The sequence below is a fragment of the Monodon monoceros genome, unplaced genomic scaffold, assembly GCF_005190385.1.
Source record: "Monodon monoceros isolate NGI ecotype Baffin Bay Population unplaced genomic scaffold, NGI_Narwhal_1 Super_Scaffold_18, whole genome shotgun sequence".
Lineage (NCBI taxonomy): Eukaryota > Metazoa > Chordata > Mammalia > Artiodactyla > Monodontidae > Monodon > Monodon monoceros.
In genome coordinates, this window is record NW_021703774.1 from 48,341,707 (window position 1) to 48,355,944 (window position 14,238).

Here is a 14,238-nt window from a genome sequence, read left to right on the forward strand (position 1 = left end):
GACAACTGCTTCTTTTTTCTTCTTCGCAGAAGTATTCCAACCTTTGCCACTTCCACCAAGTCTATTTGTGGCCTTCATCACACTCAGTAGATGATCTTGCCTCTTTTAATGAGAGAAACAGAGGCCATCAGCATGACCCTTCTTATCTTCATCCTTTTTACCTACAAATTTATCTATATTCACAGCCATCCCAACTGCCTTTCCTCCTGTCTGCAAGGAAGAAAAAGGTGTATCTCTCACATTTGTTCAAACTTCTTTCTGCCCCAAATCCCATACATTTCCACAGCCTCATTGATGGTACTCTTCAACTGTCCATTCTTTTTCCTACAATCTTTAGTCCTTCATTCTGGTGACTTTTTCCCCCTCAGCTTATATGTATGCCTCAAGCCTCAAAAAAATCCCACCCCCCTGATCTTTTTTTTTCCTTGTTTTTTAAAGTTTTTATTTTATATTGGACTGTAGTTGACTTACAATGTTGTGTTAGTTTCAGGTATACAGCAAAGTGATTCAGTTATACATATATCTATTCTTTTTAAAATTCTTTTCCCATTTAGGTTGTTAAAGAATACTGAGCAGACTTTTCCCCCTCAATTCTTTATTCCTCCACCTGGTGCTACTGTCCTCTTTCATGCTTTAAGTTGACATTCACCATCTTCATTTTCTTGCTTTCTTTTTATTTGCTAAGTTATAATATTTGGCTTCTACTCCTACTTCTTTATAACCCCCTTAAATGTTGCTATCTTATCATATTTAGTACTTGGCTCCCTTTTATTCTCTCTGAATTTGCATACCTTTTTCACCCAAATGTTGTTATATTTATAGCTTCAACCACCATCTATATGCTGATCACCCCAAATTAAAAAGCTAACATCTTTCCTGGATAATTCCACTTAGATGAACTACAGGTACCTCAAAATTAACATTTTAAAACCAAAATCATAAGACTCCCACCGAAGAACACCTAATTTTCCATTTAGGTTAGTGGAACTTTGACCCAACAAGCTACTATTTAAGAGAAACACGGGAGTCATCCAGCTTTTTCCTGCTTCCCTATCTAGCACTTTAATTTGTAAAGTATACTTCTTAAAAATTCCTAAAATCGATCTCCTATTCTCTATTCTTATTACAGTGGATTATCTGAGGGCTGGCTTAGACTACTGTTATCCCTGCTTCTAAACTTACCCCTTTCTATCTTTCCTTCATATTGTAGTCAGAAAGATTTCTCTAAACAGAAATCTGATTCTACCATTCTCTTGTTAATAAAACTATATAACCATTCAATGGATTGTAGAAATTAAAATAAAACTTATGTATAATGTAATATAAAGGAAAAATGTATAAGTAACAAAATTACACACAAAATCTAAGCATAAAAAATCCTAGATGGGGCTTCCCTGGTGGTGCAGTAGTTGAGAGTTCGCCTGCTGATGCAGGGGACACGGGTTCATGCCCCAGTCTGGGAAGATCCCACATGCCGCGGAGCGGCTAGGCCCGTGAGCCATGGCCGCTGAGCCTGCGCGTCCAGAGCCTGTGCTCCGCAATGGGAGAGGCCACAACAGTGAGAGGTCCACGTAACGCAAAAAAAAAAAAAAAAAAATCCTAGATGGAAATATATCTAATTGTTGACATTTGTTGTTTTGGGATAGTTAGGTATGATACGATTTAAACTTTTTTCTTTTTACCACTTCCCTCAATATTCTAGTAGTAATAATAATAACAACTAATACATAGTGCTAATTGTGTGCTAGGCCCTGTTCTAAGTTAAGTCTTTTAACTCTCATAACAAGTTTATTACTCAGGTGTTGGTACAGGGATCTAAATCCCTATTACAAAATTGAAACACAGACAGGTTAAATAACTTGCCCCAAATTAAAAAGCTAGCTGGTACTGGAGTCAGGATTCAAACCCAGGTAATGCTAAATTAATTGTAATGAGCCTCTATAACATTTCTAAAAAACATTTCTAAAATATTTCTAAAAAATATCCTAAAATATGCTTTAAAAAAAAATTTAACAGCGTCACATCTTCTAAAAAAGTAAATTAGAAACTACTAAGAATGCGTGAGTACAAGGTTATCACAATTTGTCTTTTATTTTTCCAGTCTCTTCTCCTAACTCCAGCTACATCCTATGATGTTCAGCTTCCATGATATGCCAAGCTCTCTGTTGCTTCTGGTCACTCATGAGTGCCCTTCTCTCTGAAATATCCCCTATTTCTCAGTCCCACTTACCTATATAACCTCTACTCACTCAAAATTTAGTTTAAATATTACTACCTGACTTTCTTATATACCATATTATATATTCTAATAGTGCTACTTTGTATCTTCTGTATTTGTATTCACTGATTGCATAATATTCTATCCCTGGAAAGAACCATCATTTACTGGGCTATTCACCAGTTCTGGACATAAAGGCTGCTTCCAGTGTTTATGTTATAAACATAATATAAAAGATGTTATGATAAACATATTCATGTAAATAGATATTTTTGATAGCCCATATTTTCTCAAGCTAGATTTTCAGAAGTGGAATTACTGAGTCAAAAGTTACAGATTGTTTTTGACTTTTGAAACATTGCCGAATTGTTTTCCAAAACAACTATACCAACTTACAATGCTATAATAGCAATGCTGGAGAGTACTATTTTTACAGCTCCCATCAGATTTCAGGATTCAAAATATATTTTTAAATCTGTATCTTATTATAAATTTTATTTGTGATTATATCATAAATAACAAATTTACTTTAGTGAAACTGAAAATATAGACCAATATTTTCACTTCTACAATTTCACAGTTACCTAAAAGATAGCTTCTACTCAAAACCTTTCCTTATTCCTTTCTCAAACAAGGCAGAATATAGGTTAGTTATCAAAAATTTCTACCTGTGTAGTGGAAGGGGCTTGATCTTGGGTTTTTCAGAAGCTGAGGAGAGCGTTTTAATCTGAGGCTTGGCTGTTGGTGATGTTTCCAAATCTCGGCTAAGCTCGGCTTCAGTTTTCTTAATGAATTCATCATATGACTAAGTTTAGAAAAATCAAAGGAGTCACTACACAGAATTTTTTAAACTATCTTAAATTATAAAATAGTATATTTTATGGTAAAATATTCAAACCGTAAAAAAGATATAAAATTCTTTCTCCCTGCATCAGTATTATTTCCCAGAGTTCTAAAATCAGTTACTTGTATAGCCTTCTTGAAATAGTCTATGTATAAGCAAGCTGTATAATTGTAATACTAATATCAATTAGGAAATGACAGTCTCAGTCTACAGAAGTTTATTTAATACTTTTGAAGCAATAGTTCAGGCCGTGCCACATTAAAAAACTTCTTTAGCTAATTATATAATTATTCTTTAAAGGATGCCTTAATACGTTCCTGGTATTTTTAAGAAGTTTAGCCTTTACACTAAGTTTCAATGGCAGTAAGCTTCTTAAGGGGTGAGCACTTCAGGAATACAAATTTCAAGGAGAGAGAAGGGAGTGGTTGGGAGTATAATAATATAGAATTGCAAAAATATTTCTTAGTCATTAGCCATTCTGTAAACAAAACTTCACTAATTTATAATTCTAACTTGAATGAAATCTAAGGGAAGCCCTCCTTCTATTAGAAAAACCTCCTCAGTTTTCTAGGCTAAAATTAATCCCTACTTTTACTTCTCTCACATTTAAGACTACAGCTGTTTTGCTCAACACGATATGTCCAGTACCTATTCACAGTGTCTGGCTCAAAGAAGGCTGAGTGAATGAGCAAATGGATGTTTGTCAACTGCTGCAGTTCCCTAAAACTTAGGCTAAAATCACTAGTTTTATAACTATCACCGTCTATGTTACCTTCCTCTGAACTGTCAATGTTTTGATAAACATTGGTATTAAACGTATACTACAGCTAGATGATTTGGCTAGCTAGGTATACATAAGGACAATGGTTTCTCAGATCTGAAAGCTATACTTATATGAGTGTCGTTCATTTATTAAATATGTGATCAAATAAAATCCAAAAGGTTTTTTTCATACGAACTGCTATGTATTATATATTTCTCTATCATATACTATAATTGTAAAATCTAAATACAGAACTTTCTTTTGCCTTTATTTAAACCGTTTAATAGAACGTTGAATGAGATGGATCTTTTGTATCCTTCTCTAGATATCCTTCCGGGTGACATACCTATTAATGAACTTTTTGGGCAATGCCATTCAATCTAACAGTATTTCATTTAGCTTTCAATGGCTCCACATGACCTATAGCAGTACTTTTAAGTCCTGGGCCCCACCCTAGACCAATTAAATCAAAATCTCTGGAAGTGAGCCTGGATATTTGTATTTTTCAAAAAATCTCCTCAGTTAATTCTAATGTATAGTCAGGTTGAACACTACAGACCTATATAGGATGAAGTCCAAACTTATCAGTCTGGTTTCTAAGGCCCTGAACATGATCTTTATTTTTAAATTTTGTTCCTCACTACTTTCCAACATGAACTTCTCAGCATGGCCACTGAATCTTAACCACTTTTTCTTACTTCTAAACATATGTGCAAGTTACAATTCCCATTCCCATCTCTGTATTGTGTGCCTGTGTAAATGTCTATCTTCTCCAGATCTGTTAGCAGGTCTATTTTCTATGTGGAAGATAATGTAGTGTAACAGCAGGGGCACAGAATTTGGAATTCGAGCTAGATTAAAATCCTAGTTTTAACACATGTGAGCTGTGTGTCTCTGGATATCATTAATCTCACTAAAACTTAGTTTCCTCATCTGTAAAAGAGGGATAGTAATATCTACACCTTGTTACTTTGAGGATAAAATGAAAAATACGTGTAAAGTAATTAGCTGAGTTTCCAGCACATAAATATGCACCTGATTAATTAATGTAGGAGGACACATGTTTGGTGTTACCACACAAGGATGATTAAAAGAACAGAAATTCTGGCTAAGCATAACAAAGAGCTTTCTAACACTTAGAGCACCTCGAGTCCAACCGATGAAACCAACTGCCTTGAAAATCTGAAATTTGCTATTACTGGAAGTGTCTGGAGAGAAGCTGAATGATCAGGTCAGGCCATGAGAAGGGATTCTTATGATGAGCAGGAAGTTCAGACCGGTTCTATAACAAATGTGGTGTTTAGGAACACTAGGCTGGCAGAATGCATGTAAGCTATAGGGAAGCGACCAGAGGCAGGGACATTTAAGAGGCTATGTAAACAACAGAGGCAAGAGGACATAAGGGCCCCAAATAGCTTGATGGCAGTAGGAATGGAAAGGGACAAGCAAGAAGATTTATGAAAAAAGTATCAGTGGGATCTGGTGACTGAATGGATGGGAGAAAACAGAATGAGGAAGACATAAAAACTAGGTTTCCAGACTGGGGTAGGATCAGGGAAGGTTGCTAGAGTTAAGGAAAGTCAAGTTTAGAGTTATTATTTAGGAGCCATTCAAACAGTACAAAGAGTCGTACTAATAAGTCGTGTGGCATGAAACACCACTCCGCTTTAAAAAAAAAAAAAAAGGCAGTAACAGTTCCAATAGCTTGGATTATTTATCTAATGGTTCTTTGCTTTAGAGGACACGGATATCAATTTTTCTTTCATAGGCCTAATCTTTCTTCTTTAGAAAAAAACTTATTTTAATACTTTTACTGTTTACTTTAATACCTGATATTATAATATTTAACATTTTAATTTAATATTTAATTTAATCTTTCAAGCAAGAGTTTGTTCAGATTTCTTTTTAAAGTTAGGTTAAAATGTGGTACAAAATTAATATTGAAAAATTCTAATCCATTACTTTATTAAAAACACTAAAAACATTTCAGGGTTCACATTTACATTAGCCTTGAAATTAAACCCCTTTCTTCTTATTTCTAACCTCCAATTGTTTGATTAGACTGGCTTCTTGGGCTTTCAGTCTTTCCTTTTGCCTTTTTTTCTGTTCCTTCTTCAGTTGGTCCACAACTGATTTTCTTTTCCGCAGCTCATCCTTCAGGGCTCTGATCCTACCTTCAATGTCACTCTGGTCAGATGTAGTTTCTAAAAGAGATACAGAATCTTTTTATTTAACTTAAAAATAAAGTTAACTCAGTAACTATTAATAAAAAGCACCAATGTAAAGTCAATCTAACATTTAAAATTTGAGCTTCAGAAAAAAATTATTAGTGATTTGCATCCTTTCTTTTCCCCTAAATCTCTATGGGGAGGGTGGGTGTCTTCCTATCTGTTTTCATTTTCTAATTGCACTATTTGAAACTGCAAATAAATCTCAAGGTACCCTGTTCTTGATAAGATAAGCAGCTGGAAGTTGAAAAACTTTTGGTTAGTGAACTTTGGACATTCTGCAAGGATTTAGTTCCTGGTGACAAGACAGCCATATTTAACTGTACTTCCTCTTGGCTATTAATAGTAGTTTGATAGTTTTTAAGTCATATTAAAATCAAAGTGGAATTTTAACATTTTAAATTGATTGTGAGTCATCAGCTGATGTCTTAACATCACATAAAAGGAGAGAGAAAAATTATAAAGAAATATACTCTGCGGTAAGCTTTCTTTGGAAGTTCTTAAAATATTTAAAATAACTGAAATGAAACTAGTTAAATCTTATTTTCTTCCCAACAATTCAGACACATATATACACATAAAGTAGATGTCCAGTCATAGCAAAATAATGAAAAAGACATTTCATTGTAAGTGTCATGCATATCTTATAAAAATAAGTATCATTTAAAAACACTGTTTATTTCACTACACATGGAAATTATATAGAAAAAAAAAACTGTTCCTCACACCTCCTCCCTGAATCACACAATGGTGTCATTTAATGAGTGAGACATTTAAGAGTCTTATAAGAGAAATACTATTGTATACAAATCTGAAGACTCAGATGTACATTACAACATTATATCATAAACAATCAGGTTTTTTCAAGCACTTCAGATTAAACTGCATAGAACTAGTCACAGAATTTATTTTAAAAAGATAATAGTCTTTTTTTGCAATGTGATCTAAATATCTGGATTACAAATAATGACATCTAAGTTCCTGCCACTTTTATGTCCTGACTTAAGGTATACTGGGAAGTTATATCCATCTTATACCAGTAGTGGCATCAGACTGAGCCCTTAGCATGGGCAAAGTTTACTACTTAGTGATCAACACTCATAAAATGAAGTAACAATAAAGGCCATTTTCAACTCAGGATCTATTACTAGTAATCGGTAAGGTGTTTGACACTTACCAATTTCTAGAATTGATGTGAAAATTAAATAAGGTATATAAAGCATGTAGCACAGTACCTGGACTACTATTACAGCTCAGTAAATGGTGGTAGTATTAGCACACATAAAACATTTTTATGTAGCCATATTTTATGTAACATATTTTTTGGTTTAAAACTAAAAAAGGTTGTAGAGATGAGATATCAACTGAATATCCTGCTCATGCTTTCTTTTAATTTCTGAAGAAAATAATCAATTGGTTTCAGGGGTAAAAGACTCTGAACCTTAGCGTTAAGCTTTACAGTGATTTAACTGATGATTCTAGTACAATAATTGGGGGTAGGACTGTAGGCTGGGCAAAAAATTATAATCTTTCTAAAATGAAGTATAAACCCATATCTTTGCATCTTCTACAGCTGTGTATTCTTTTAACTGTGTATTCTTTATGTGCTTCCAAAACTTGAGATGTTACTTTGATAAAATTTTATAGGAGACTACTACACTCCCACAGACTTAGTTTCAACTCTGCCCCCAAAAAGTTTATTTTAAATGAATATATTTTAAAAATTGGATATGTCAACAGTGATTTTTTAAAATAAAAATACCTTTATCGTCTATGATTGTGAAGATTTAATAGCAGATGATGAGAAACTTCACGTTTTAGATGAAAGACCTTGGGAAATGTTTTTATTTTTAAGTACTAAAGAAACGAAAATCCTACAAATGAACGGTAGAGATTAAGTAAAAGTCTATGAGAGTGAATGGGAATACATTTTATATATGCCCAAATCTAGTATTACAACAGTGTTTATCATCAGTAACATCTAAGAGAATCTCTATAATTTTTTTTTTTTAATCCAAGCGACTTTCTAGATGAATGCATTGTCTTTATGAAATTCTCTCCTACAGGGTTTTTTGGAAGGTGAGGGGACAGGGGAAGTGGCAGGTAAATGATACTTCAGTTTGTTGAAACACATCAAGACAGAATAAGCAGATGGACAGAATAACTCAATCAAAAATTAAGTTCGGGGGCTTCCCTGGTGGTGCAGTGGTTGAGAGTCCACCTGCCGATGCAGGGGACATGGGTTCGTGCCCCAGTCCGGGAAGATCCCACATGCCGCGGAGCGGCTGGGCCTGTGAGCCATGGCCGCTGAGCCTGCGCGTCCGGAGCCTGTGCTCCGCAATGGGAGAGGCCACAACAGTGAGAGGCCCGTGTACCGCAAAAAAAAGAAGAAAAAAAAATTAAGTTTGATTATCTGACACATGCTGACTGTATTAATTTGGCTGATAACAAACTCTCCATCACTTAAGTGAGAAAGGTATTATATAACTCCACTACATTAAAATTTACCACTTCCATAAATACTGCATATAAATGATGTCATCATGAATAGGTAGATGGCATTATAGGTGAAAAATCTCAGAGCTGTTTTTCTAAAGCTGTTCTTGCTTAAATATGTTTTACCAATAAAACAGTATCTTATAAATATTATCATTAATCCTTGTTGCATAACTCATGCAAGGATGGTTAAGATATTATTTTCCATTGCTACAGATAGAAAAGATTATCTAATATGGGAAGGAAACTTAAAGAGAGTCATCAGTATGTAATAGAGCCATGATGAGAATCCATATTTTCAAGTATTAAGTTTATGTCCAGTGACATATTATTCTACTGGCAGTAACTCTTCACCAAAGTACATGAAAGCAAATATATAAAAATGCTAATCACTTGCAACAGATAAATATGACAGACAGGGACTTCCCTGGTGGTCCAGTGGTAAAGAATCTGCCTTGCAATGCAGGGAACGTGGGTTCAATCCCTGGTCAGGAAACTAAGATCCCACATGCCGCGGGGCAACTAAGCTGTGTGCCACAACTACTGAGCTCACGCGCCTCAACTAGAGCCCGCATGCTGCCAACTACAGAGCCTACACGCTCTGGAACCCATGCGCCACAACTAGAGAAGAGAAAACCTGCATGCCACAACTAGAGAGAAATCTGCACACCACAACTAGAGAGAAGCCCACGCACCACAATGAAGATACCCCATGTCTCAACAAAGATCCCGCGTGCCGCAACTAAGACCTGACACACCCCAAAATAAATACAATAAACAATAAATAAATCTTTAAAAAAACAATTTAAATATGACAGACAACATTCTTCAACTTTAATTACTGGCTTGATCCAGTAATTCCATTTCTAAGAATTTATTCCTACTGAAATATTCAACAGGGATCTATATAAATGAAGATGTTCATTACAGCATTATTTGAAATATTGAAAATTTTGAGAAAACCTACATGACTATCACTAGGGAAATGGTTAAATAAATTATGGTATACCTACCCTTTGAAATATTATGCAGTTATTCAAAGAATAAAGGAGATCTATAAATATGGGCATGCAGAAAAAATCCATGATTTATTACTGCTTAAAACATTGAAAACAAAGGGGGTACAGAATAGAATCAAAGATCAAAAAATGAATAGTATTTTTCACTTTTCCTTTACTAAATGTCTACTCTCAAAAGAAAACTGAAAATGAACTCAAAAGACATACACTCAACATGGTATTAATCTTCCTCAGAATCCTACATAAACCAAGTATTGTCTGTCTAGATATGCCTCCCACGATCAACGCCTTGAATCAAGTCTTCTAGAGTAAAGGCTGTTTATTCTTTCATAATCTATATGCCACAGAGATTTACAGTATGATGGAGGTTATGGGAAAACAGATAATGCTCTCCACTGCCATGTGCAGTCTCTTCTCTACTTTTCCTCCCTTTAGTCTTATGCTACCCTGCTCTACCACCTCCTATTTCTCCTCACTGTCATCATTAAATCATTCAAGAAACGTTTAATAAATACCTACTATGTGCAATGCAAAGTACCTGCTAGGGCCTGGTGCTACAACTGTTAAAACATAGGACTTTCCTTTGCAGAAGTCTATATTCTAGTAGGGGAAACCTGCTGTGTAAAGTTTGATTACAATTTATGTGTTGCCTGGTACAACAAGTTGAAGAGCAGAGCACTATGGGAACACATAAGCAGTGCCTGACACACACCAAAAATTCAAAGAATGTGTGATGAATAAATGACTATTAACATCCAAGAATGTAACAATTTATCATATTGGTGTAATTAGGGACATAATTATCAATGAAAAGCAAAGAATTATGCGATTTAGTCTTGGCAAGAATAAAGTCTTTACAAATGAAACAAACAATAACATTTTACCAGCCATACAGTTAGACAAAGCTTATTAAAGAGGAATTCAAATATAGTGCAAAGAAAACTAACTCCTCCTTGTTAGTCTTACCTGACTGTGTCATAGATAATGACTCATCTGACCAACTATAACAGTGTTGATGGGACTTGACGGGTAGACGACATTGTCCTCCAGTTCTATGACTTCCTTTGCTAGACTCCTGCTTTGACACAGATGTGCAGCTTTTAGGAGGTGACTGTTCAAACAGAAAATCAAATGGGAACCGTTTTGTGATACAGCTGTAAAATTCTATTTAAAATTCAAGATACGAACCAGTTGAAGATAATATTTACAAAGAGTTTTAAATAACTTTATGAAATAAAAAGTGAAAAAAGTTTGCAAAATATACTAAGGATAAGATCTTGACTTTTTTAAAGGTAGAGAAAAAAGTTATAAAAAAAGCATGCTTTTAAAAAATGTTTATAATAAATTATGAGTGGCTACTGAATCAGTGATACTTACCCCCTTATTCGTTTTAACTTTAAAAATACTAAATATGGGGGTGCAGCTATCTCTTCGACATAGTAATTTCACTTCCTTCAGATATATATCCAGAACTGCATTTGCTGGATCATACGGTAGGTCTTCATCAACAGATGAATGGATAAAGAAAATATGACATACACACACACACAAACACACACACATGCACACACACAAATACTATTTAGCCATTAAAAAACCCAAACAAACCAGAAATCCTGTCATTTGAGACAACACGGATGGATCTTGAGGGCACTGTACTAAGTGAAATAAGTCAGAGAGAGAAAGACAAATACTATATGATCTCACTTATATGTGGAATCTAAAAAAACCCAAACTCATAGAAAAAGAGATCAGACTTGTGGTCACCAGAGGTGGGGGTGGAGAGGTGGGGGAACTGGGTGAAGCTGGTCGAAAAGTATAAGCTTCCAGTTATAAGACATATAGGTACTGGGGATGTAATGTACAACATGATGACTATAGTTAACACTGCTATATGGTATATTTGAAAGGTGCTAAAAGAGTAGATCCTAAAAGTTCTCATCACAAGGAAAAAAACTTTTTGTAACTATATGAGGTGATGGATATTAACTAAACTTATTGTGGTAATCATTTCACAATATATATATATGTCAAGTTATTATGCTGTACACCTTTAACTCACACAGTGCTGTGTGTCAATTGCATGTCAATAAAACTGAAACAAAATTTACATATACTAATGTACTACTTTTATGGAAGGAAAGAAGGAGAAATGGAAGCGGGAAGGGAAGAAAAAGAGCATAAGAAGACTGCCCAAATGAGATTATTTATTACAAAGGGTGTAATTTCTACCTTGATATCAAGTGGAAGTGAGAATGTCTGATTTGATTCCTAGCTATCACCACTTCCTATCCCTGTGACTATGGGCAAGTTTCTTAGCCTGCTAAGCTCCAGAGTGGGGCTTAAAATCTAAAGAATTGTTGTGAGGATAATCTACATAAGGCATTCAGCATACTACCTGGCACTTGGTAAGTAAACACTCAATAAATATTACTTCTTAATATAGAAGTGACTTTAAGACACACTGAATTTAGGTGGATTCTTTTTTTTAAACACAAAGAGGCTTTAACAATGTTTGTGTTCACTTATAATATTTAATATTATTATGCTATAAAAAGAAACAAAATTGAACTATTTGTATTGAGGTGGATGGACCTAGAGTCTGTCATACAGAGTGAAGTAAGTCAGAAAGAGAAAAACAAATACCGTATGCTAACACATATATATGGAATCTAAAAAAAAAAAAATGGTTCTGATGAACCCAGGGGCAGGACAGGAATAAAGACACAGATGTAGAGAATGGACTTGAGGACACGGGGAGGGGGAAGGATAAGCTGGGTCGAAGTGAGAGAGTAGCACTGACATATATACACTACCACATGTAAAAGAGATAGCTAGTGGGAAGCAGCTGCATAGCACAGGGAGATCAGCTCAGTGTTTTGTGACCACCTAGAGGGGTGGGATAGGGAGCGTGGGAGGGAGGGAGACGCAAGCGGGAAGAGATATGGGAACATATATATATATATAACTGATTCATTTTGTTGTGAAGCAGAAACTAACACACCATTGTAAAGCAATTATACTCCTATAAAGATGTTAAAAAAAAAAAAAGAAAAGGCACACTGGTGTGGTTTAAGGTCTTATTGTTTCTATTACATGACAAAACAGACTATAATAAGAACTTGTATTGTCTCACATATTATCTTTATTAAAAACTTTAGAAGTTCCTATCCCCTAAATATTAAAAACTTCACAGCATATAATTTTAAAACTGCCCCTAAAGCTAAAATTCATATATTTATAAATCTTTAGGAGTCAAGGAAAAGCTTTATTTCTACTCAAATGTCATATAGTATATGTTACAGGTATGGGTGATAGTCAATGCTGTCCTTAATAGCAAGAATATAACTGTTAATAATATACCTTTCAGGCAGGTTTTTTTCTAAAGAAGCTTTAAGATATAAATATATATTAACTTACATGTTTACTAGGCGAGGTAGAAGATTCCAGTTCTTGTGAAAAAACCATTTCTTCAGTAAGTATACTGTGATCTGGACTTCCAGGCTGCTCCTGAACTATAGATTCAGATGGTATATATTCAACAGCAGGGCTGCCCAATTCTTCTGGAATAGAGCTTTCACTGTGTAGATGAGAGTAGGAAGGTACTGGAGATTCTGTTTCACTCACTATTTCTAGAAGAGGGTGAAAACAAGAAAAAGTACACAATCTTGGTCAAGGGACATGTTCATCTGTTAAACTTCACATTCGTTTTTAGCATAATTTCATTAGCTGCATTTAGATATAATTTTTAATCCCACCACTTAGTGAATCACATTTACTATAATATCCATTAGTCTAAGAATTTTGGCTGATGCAAACTGAGAGAAGATATCTGTAACATATAATCAGCAATGATAATGACTGACAACCTGAATGTAAAGATGCACAGCAATTACAACTCATATATTCATTTAGAAATGGAATTAACCCAACCACTTTGGAAAGAAATTTGGGAGTATTTGGCAAAGATGAAAACACTCTGTGATCTAGCAATTCCACTTCTAGGTATAAATCCTAGATAAATCTTGTATACATGCAGCAGGAAACATGTACATGGTTACTAGTAGTATTGTTATAATAGTCAAAAACTAAGTAAAATAAGTAAATTGTGGTATATTTATAAACTGAAATGCTGCACAGCAATAAAAATGAATGAACTGCATGCATGATGGAGATATATTATGAATTTTACTCAGCACTTTCAGAACTTGTAGCACTGCCTTGCCTCTGGAATTTCCTGTCCATTGTGGCCTCTCCTCTAAAAAAACAAATACTTTTGACACTTAACATAAAATTCTTGACATTATACTTGTCTAACCTTAAGAATGTACACTGCTTTCCTTCTTTATCACTATGGATACAATGTTCCACAAAGATTAGGTTATATCACACTTTGGGTCAATACTGATAACATTTGGTATACTCAATTCCAAAAATATCACTGAAGACTTCGGGCCTGAAATCCATAAAATAAGTTTATTTAGCAAAAGAAATACCTATAACCCAAAGAATGTTTTACTTCAATAAACAAGGATGACCTAACATCTAAAAGCATTTCAGTTAAAAACTTTAAAAGATGTCTTTTTGGAGGGCAATTGCCCCGCCCACTTGGGCAGAGGGAGCCTGTTGAGCTCCCAAGCCGGTCCCCTGTCCTCCAAAGTCCCCCTCCA

General features: G+C 34.7%; 1 protein-coding gene across 7 annotated transcripts in view; it reads right to left on the reverse strand.

The window, feature by feature from the left end:
- Window positions 1–14,238, reverse strand: part of CEP350 (centrosomal protein 350) — a 136,941-nt gene that overhangs the window by 24,178 nt on the left and 98,525 nt on the right. For all 7 annotated transcript variants that reach the window (XR_003794335.1, XM_029227710.1, XM_029227707.1 and 4 more), the window contains 4 exons: window positions 12,989–13,200; window positions 10,535–10,679; window positions 5,869–6,029; window positions 2,887–3,023 (listed from right to left, as the gene is read on the reverse strand). Coding sequence is in view for 6 of the 7 variants with exons in the window: in XM_029227710.1 (XP_029083543.1) it covers window positions 2,887–3,023; window positions 5,869–6,029; window positions 10,535–10,679; window positions 12,989–13,200 (655 nt within the window). In the remaining variant the exon portion in view is untranslated. The remainder of the gene's footprint in view (window positions 1–2,886; window positions 3,024–5,868; window positions 6,030–10,534; window positions 10,680–12,988; window positions 13,201–14,238) is intronic.